The 8,618-nt window shown below is 34.8% G+C and overlaps 1 protein-coding gene across 1 annotated transcript in view; it reads right to left on the bottom strand.

Moving 5' to 3' along the window:
- Positions 1-2,049, bottom strand: part of LOC149140797 (bifunctional purple acid phosphatase 26-like) — a 260,481-nt gene extending 258,432 nt beyond the window's left edge. The window contains exon 1 of the mRNA XM_089446580.1: positions 1,536-2,049. Coding sequence (XP_089302706.1) covers positions 1,536-1,680 — 145 coding nt within the window. The 5' untranslated portion in view covers positions 1,681-2,049. The remainder of the gene's footprint in view (positions 1-1,535) is intronic.
- Positions 2,050-8,618: the final 6,569 nt, after the last annotated feature.

Consider the following 8,618-nt stretch of genomic DNA (forward strand, 5'->3'; position numbering starts at 1 on the left):
TTGAGAAAATTCAGAAGCGTTTGATTACAAACAAATTTAAGATTAAAAGTGCAATTCTTTATGATATCTTGTTAAGTGAAACAGGGACTGCTCCTATTGAAGCAATTGATATGGTGCAAGTCATAAGGTATTTAAAAAAATTGAGCAAATGGAAGAGGGTAGATGGCCTAAGGTTGTCTTTAATGATAGATTATACAAGAGCAAAAAAACTTGGATGCAGCAAAATAACAAATGGTTTAGTAAATGGGTTATTTGCTTGAACGCGTGTCCCATAAACAACAAAGAGATAAAAGATTTTGTTATGGAAAAGTTGCACAAGCGTACTTGGGATAAGGGGCTAGGAAGAAAGAAAAATTACTATATTGAAGTGTTCAATCTCACTCATAGTCATCAACCAAAAGCATACATAGAGGCCAATATCTCTTGGAGAGCCAAAATTCATATTGCTCAGTTAAGGACTAATTCTCATCAACTCCGTTGTGAAACAAAGCGTTGGAAAAGGCCCAAGAAAGTGTGGGAGGAAAAAGTATGCATTTTTTTTCTTCCCGAAAAGTGGAAACAAAAAAACATTTCATTTTAGAATATGAGGCCTTCAAAGACAACAAGGAAAGTTATGCATATATGCTGACAGCTAGCTCTTGGGATAATCTATTTAGCGAGAGGTTTGTCAAGAAGCTGGGAGCATTTATTTTGAAGCTTCACAGAAAAAGGGTCGAATACATCAAGCAGATGAAGAAGCAATGTGTCCCATAGGCTATCTTTAGCCTCGTAGACGTTAAAATAATTTCTTTCTTTCTTCTTTCTAACAAAGTGAAGTAAACCATCCATTTCCTTCACAACCCTTAGCTAACAAAGTGGTATCAATCTAGCGTCAACCTGTCATCTCCTTATCAATCCTTAACTAAGAAACGAACCAAGCATTTCTCCATGTGGTTCCCAGATTGTCTTAATACCAAAAAAGATAATTTTAACGCCCTACAACTCTAGTATGCCATATTTGTTCCACGTCTAATTGGTTTTCGGGTTGCATGAGCATGATCATGGCCAATCATATTTTCATTATCGGCTTGTAGTTTCCATATTCGGCCATTACTTGGCTTTATGTTGACAGTTTTTGGCGATATTTTGGATGTAAAGTTCCATAATTGGTTTTTTTTAACCAAGGGGAATTTTCCACTGGCAATTATGACATTCAACTGACAGATCTGATCAGTCCTTAACTCAACTCGACTAACCTGAAGGCCTCAGAGGCCGATCGATTTCGCATCTACAATGAAGCAATATTAAGAAAAACCTCAAAGGCCAGTCGATTTGGCATCTACAAGGTAGCAATATTAAGAAAAACCCCAAGTTCACAAGAATTCAATAGTTCCCATGTGTTTGATTAATTACATACACGATATATTTCAATCATTCAATTTTGTGGAATCCACGGAGACCAAGTTCCATACTCCATTGATTTTCAAAGGCTGAAAATACAAAAACAATACAATATGGATAAATTTCTCCACGAGAAAATGCAAAACAGAATGAACCTGGCATTGAATTCCAGAGCGCTCCCTTTGAAATAATAAGGCAGGAGGAATAAAATCCTGAATCGGAGAATGGCATCACTGTTTCATAAATTTGTCCCCAAAATCGCACATTGTGAAACCAGAGCAGGTGGCCAGTCAGCACCATGGAGCCCGTGAATACCAAACTCACATTTTACCGCTCCCCTCGCAAAACTTACGAAATGCTATTAATTCCTCCAAATTAACATAAGATATTTCACAAAACTGAGTGCAATGGATAATTAACTTAAGGGATGTCACAGGAATTTTAAAGTTAACTGGGCCAAACGTAAATTTGACGAATTCCTCACAAGTTAGATTAGCATTTTACAAACCGAGTGCGACAGATAAATAAGTGGACCAGCCGTCGATAATTATTATTGGATTAAAACTAGCCTGCGGGGTCGCTGGTGAATCCAACCACGGTGTTAGTGGAGTGGATTTTCCTGTGGGCAAGCTTTGTTGTAAAGGCACTCAAAGGCCATTTTCATAGAGATCCACTCAGAAATCAAAGGCCCGTTTTCGTAGGGATTTATTGGGAAATCATATTCTAATGTTGTCATTCATTTAGACAGCCTGGCCCACTTCAAAGGTATATCCATTCTTGAAAAGAATATAAAATGTAATTATCGATTTCAGTTTGAATTTGGATTGAGACATAAATGGGTGGTTTAATCTTAGAATGATTGAGAATTGAGTTTGCTTTTTAGGTTGACATGGCCAAACTTTTAAATTCTTAAGCATGATTAAAATGTGGTTGGAAATGGCCTTATATATTGGTGTGGGCTATTTTGTTATACCAAAATGATTGAGAATTGAGTTTGTTTTGAGGTTGATATGGCAACTTCGATATAAAGTTGGATACTTGAGAATGATTAAAATGTTGTTGGAAATGGATCTATATAGTGGTATGAGTTTATTTTGAATGGTATGGTATAACAAAATGTAAAATTTATATTTATATTTAATTTTTTAATAAAATAAATTATTATTATTATTATTATTGTAAAGATAAAAGTTTAATTTTAATTTTAATTTTAATTTTTTTATTATTTATTTTATTTTATTAATTTTATATATATATATGTGAAGTATAAGAGTTTTTTTGAGAAAAATTACATGTAATTTGGTTTTTTGAAGTTTATAAATTGTGGTTTATTAAATGATTACAAATCTGGTTTACTAACCAAAGATATTAGTAAATTTACTAATTAATAGTAAATTTTCATAGATTCACAATAATAGTAATTACAACTAAGAACATGCTTATTCTCTAAAGATTCAGGATGAAAATTTCAAAGTCTTTTAGGTTGAAAAGGAAGAAATGCCTCCTATATTGGCATGACTTTCCCTAGGTTGACTAACTTTTCTCCATCTACTTGCACCAAGGCCTTAATGCTCTTGCACCCCCTTTTTTTGTCCTCTTGAAACATTTTGGGGGGTCTTTGAAAGATTGTGTATGAACTCCTAAATGGGGATTTGAATAACTTGAACCAGAATGAGCATTATTTGTTTGATGGTTTGCCATGGATTGCAGATCTTTATTAAGGCGAGCCTTTGCCAAAGCAATCATGTGTTGAACATCTAGATCCATGTCTTCTAGGAGGTCTTTAGTCTCATCCTTTTCCATTATTGTGTTAGTTGGTTCCTTCGGCAGAGAATTTTGCAAAATACTTTCTTGATTTTTTTTATCAGGCTTTGTTGTGGGCGACAAAGACTTGGGAATACTTCCAGCAATTGATTGAGGGACTAATTGGTTAACTTCTCAAGTTGAGGTCTCGTCCATAGAAGAGAGAGACACTAACCTATTTCCACATCTGGGGTTCTTATTAGAATTTGTGGTTCCCTGAGGTCTCAAATTCCTTGTCCTTTGGGGGAATTTTCCAAAACCATCTTGTTTTTATGAGTTGATTGATATGTTGATAAATCATTTGCAATCAAAGGATAATTTCTAAAAAGATGCTCATTTCGTGACAACACTTGCATCTAAATGGGACATTCTCATAATCTAGTGTTTATTATTAAATGTTATCTCGATAATAAATGTCTATTGAAGCTAGAAGAGGCTACGAAATATTCATAACCACTCTTTTAACAATCACATGAAGAGCCCAACATTATCAAAAGTAAGACCCTCTTTCTATCTTCCTAGATGGAAAAAAATATTGTCAAGAACCAGTTTTCTCTTAGCTCCAAAACTATTTTTCCCTTGAGGTTCCATGTTAGGGTTCAACCCTAACCCCTTTATTAATGTAATAAGCACAAGAGGCCCCATAAGAGTCATGAATAGTTATTTTAGTAAATAAAGCCCGTAAGCATTGTAAGTGGTTGACCCGCATTATAAAAAGGGACCACAATCAGTTATAATAGGACAAAGCTAATAATTAAAGTGACTAACTTGCATTATAAAAGGGATAGCAAGTAGTTAGGGTTTTGGGTCTCATGAAACTATATATTGTCAAAGATAGTAAGGAGAGTCTTGTCTCGTCTTGTCTTGTGTAATTGAGTTCTTCTCTACTAGAGGTTACCCCCTCGAAGAGGCAAGTGTGTTAATTTGGAAGCTTAGTGACAAACTATAACCATGGGACGAGATTCCTCTTTTCAAGAGCACCAATTTTGACTATTGAAACGCTTAATTTGGATAAGGGAAGTGTATTTTTGAATTAAAAGCCCACATGTGCATATTTGATTAGGCCGGCCTCAAAGCAAATTGGGCACCCTTGAAAGGTTATAAATACAAGTGACTTCAACCTCATTTGGACATCATCATGAGACATTCTTATATTCTCTTCCTTAGTTTGGGTTGCACAGGTCTAAGGTAAGTTCACAGAAATTGGTTGGCACGAGTCTGAGATTATAGGGTCTGAAGCTCGCGCGTGTTTCTAGGGTTTTGGGTCACAGTGGTAGGCTTGTCAAAGGAAATTTTTGACTATAGTCGTAGGCTTGCAAGCTTAAGGTAAAAATTGGAAGCTCTTAGTCGCACGCATGTCTCTTCCTCCATGCAACTAGAATCTAAAGCTTGATTTTTCAGTAGACCAAAGTTTCCGCCAGTTGCCTGCAGAGTTTGGCAATTGACCGTAGACGGCGACAGTTGATTACGGGCTCTTGAATCAAGGTTTTGATTATTGGCATGGTTGGGTTCATCTCATGGATATTGTTTAGTTGATTTTTGTTAGATAGGTTTATGGTTGAAGATATGGATCATTGTACTTTGTCTTTGTTGAATCATTCAATGTATATCTAATAAGAAGAAGAATTTGAAAGGGTTTTCTCCGTCGTGGGTTTTTCCCTGGTCTCCAACCAATATTGGTGTCTCTATGTGTGAATGTTTTTCTTCTATTGTTCCTTTATGTTCCTCTGCATTGATGATGATTTTTTTCTTTCTACATAGTTGCATATGTTGTTGAATAATAATGTAAATCTAAATAATGATATGATGCCATGGGGTGAATTTAAATATGGAAATAATGAAATGCAATTATCAAAGAAAAGGACAATATAGCCCTAAGAAAAATTAACATGGTATCATAGTTGGGCTAAAAAAAGTCATTGAAGATCACCCATATGAAGACACCCTTGATGGATGCAAGAGAATTTGGAGGAGACCTAAAAGAATTCTAGGGTTTGAAGGAAACCCTAGGCAATTTGTTTATTAGGGTTTAATGGATATTATAAGGTTATGGTTTGGAAGAAACCCTGGTTTATGGAAAATATTTGAGATATACAATCTAGAGACCCTAGCATGATCAATGTGAAGATGTTCAAGCACTTGTGACAGATTTGTTGAAGCCCTAGATGGGATAGTCTCTATTAGGCTTGGTTGTTGATGAAGTTGGTAGATATATTGAAGGAAACAATGTTATATGGCCAATGGATAGCCATGGATCTTGAAGGTTGATTCAAGAGGGAGATGATCACCTCTCATTGAATATATGTACTTTTCAATTTATGGTGCTCCTTTATGTCTTTACTTTTGTTTAGATCTTATTGTTGTTTTGATTATTACTTATACTTCCTACATGTATATTTGAGTATTTGGATGCTTCTAACCTCCTAATGAGTTGTGATAAGTGGATCCTTCTTGAGGATCATGGCTAGTGCAGGAAGAGAATAACTAGCATTGGAAAATGCACTTGATGAAAAGGTGACAAAGTGCTACAGTTGCCTATGTAAAATAAGAAGGTGCACATGTATTTGAATACTACAAGGTATGCATGGTATATTGTTTCGATGTTATATTTCAGCTGCAATATTGGATGGAAAGGTAAGCCCTAAGGTATGATGATTATATCACCTTCACAAATGGTTCATGCATGCATATGAAAGTAAGTTTGATTTGCGGTATTTACGATGAGATGGTGCACTTGGTATTGGACAAGTATCTTACATTCTAGTTAGGTAAAGCTACATTGAATTTTGATATATTGGTATAGTTGATATTTGGCATTCATCTTTCATTATAGTCATGATGGATTTCGTATAGAAGGCTAGCTTATTGATTCTTATATGGTAGCTTGATACTATTGATAATGCTTTTGATACGCATGACAACCTTGATGATAGAAGTGCAACAATAAGATTGATATTCAAGGTCTTCTTGTTAACCTTGGCTAGCTTGGTAATTATAACATGTGGTAAAATTGGATGCCCTAACTTGATGGTTAATTATAAAGAAGTGATGAAGTGATCATAATCCTTGAAGTATGATAATAGACTTATCAACTGCCCTAATCATATGACTCTAACCCTCGATAAAAGTTTGATGTGATGATGAAGTAGTTGATGCTGACATGTTATGACCATGATGGATATATGTTTTAGAATCTGATATAGCTTTATTTTATGATCTAACAGTTTTGATACATGACAGTATTGTAGACAAGTTGATGACTTGAATAATAATTGTTGAAAGGGTTGTTGATTTAGATGGAGAATCTATCCATAAGATCCCTACACTTATTATCATTTGTAGTATATGTATAGAAGACTCTTTATTGTTGAAGTAAGCTTTTCGACATGAATAGAGAAGTAAGATTTTCGACATGAAGATACTAAATATATGATGTTGATATTCTGCAACAAGTTCTGGTCTAAGAGGAGAGGGGTTCCCTTATTTTAAACCCCAACCGCATGAAATCAATCTTATCAATGCGACTATAAGCCTCACAACCGCATGGAAGAAAGCCTATGGGTGTGGTTATGCCTGCAGGTCATAAAATCTAAAGCTTTATGCATAAAATCAGGAATGCACCAGGAGTATGGCAGTCCTACAGATATGGAGTAGACAACAAAAATTTCTATGAGCAAGGAAGTTTGAATGTTTGACTTACTATAATGTGAATATGTTGATTAAACTTGTGTTTGCAGGTGACCAAAATATGCATACTAGTATGTTATTTTGATTTGATCATTAAAGCTAGTGTATGACAATATTTGATAACAGTTGCGAGGGTCTGACAAGATATGGTTGATTAATATAGATGAGCAATGACATTATGCTTGATAGTTCATAAATATTCTTTAGAACATTGACATGATGCTTCATATGTTTTTGGGTTATGGACTGATTGAACTCACTATGATAACAAATTAGGGTTTTGACTTGATATCTGATGAGTTGCCTTGATGACAGTGCTATGTGAGCATAGTAACTTTCAATGACTAATATTGGTATTCAATAATGGTTTTGTATTGGCCTCATTGTCCTTGGCACAATGGTTGAAGTATAAACAATTGTGATTCAGTATGAAGTAACCTCATAATAAATGGATAAAGTTTGCATGATTTATCCTTGGTGTATGCATTTGCATCTAATGAAAAAAATGATTTATATTATGATCATGAGGATGACTTGATGAAGTTTGGTTTGATATTGCTTGGTAAATGACAATTTTTTGGCATGACAATAGATGAAGTCATAACTTGATATTTGGATGTGAGATCTATCTGTCACCTGGTCCAAAGAATTTGTTACAATGATATTGATGATTTTGATATTAGTTTTGATCTGGCATCTAAACTTTGATAAGCTGACTTAGTTGATTTGATTGCACAATATTGATTTATGTAAGGCTAAGCATATTGGTTTGTTCAAGTGTTATGTTTGTATAAAGCAAGCTCCTCGATCCCGGTGTGTCTGCATTGACAGTTACCTCGTGAAGCGAGGAAGATGTTCCAATCAAACCTCTTCTTTAAAAGTGGTCCAAGGTATGACTTTGATTTTGGTTTTACATACTGGTAGTCTTCGCTTGACAGGCAATGAGCCTCTGATGATCAAAGTAAGAGGGAGTTGGCCTCTTAAGTTCAAAATGAATAATCATGGCATAATGAATTACTTTCTAAAGTTTGGAAAATAAAATCTACATCATAAAACTATTGAAGAGTTTTTTGAAAGTGGAAATGAAAATCCTTGGACACTCTGATTGAATTTCAAGAAGTTGTGAAGAGATATTGTTGAACTTGACTTGGAAACTGACATTCGATTGAAGCATTGACGTTCTGTTTGAACACTTGTCCGTATATATATATAAATATGTTATGCATAGAACCTTAGTGAATTCATGATTTAGCCACTTCATACACATTGAGTTGTCACCAAGCACCCTTCAAGATATTTGCATGGGATGATAAATTTTTGATTTGTGATATTCATCCTATGATATGTGATTACATGGATTTATTGATGATGTTTTGGATCGTTATTGATGAGCACATTTGGGTGCTTCCTTAGTATGATATCTTCCATGATACTTTGAATGAGAAGTCTGTAACTTTAAGCATGACCAAGGTTAAGTACGATGTTGCTAGCATGGCTAGTTGTTAAGCAATATGAAGAAGCTCTTTGGAGAGTTGTTTGAGCAGGTTCTAAATATGACATGAATACATTGTGACAATAATGAGTGGGATCTAATTGGCAAAGAATCATGTATATTGTTGGGACTGAGATGCCTTCATATATTGAGACAGTGTTGTTGTACGAGACAAGATTAGGCTTGTGGTTGTTGCCTTCATTAGAGGGAGGTTGAACAAGGTATCCTTTTGATGATATATATGACCATATATGAG

The sequence above is a fragment of the Pinus tabuliformis genome, chromosome X, assembly GCF_031772625.1.
Source record: "Pinus tabuliformis cultivar Carrire ecotype Pingquan chromosome X, CPIR1, whole genome shotgun sequence".
Taxonomy (NCBI): Eukaryota; Viridiplantae; Streptophyta; class Pinopsida; order Pinales; family Pinaceae; genus Pinus; species Pinus tabuliformis.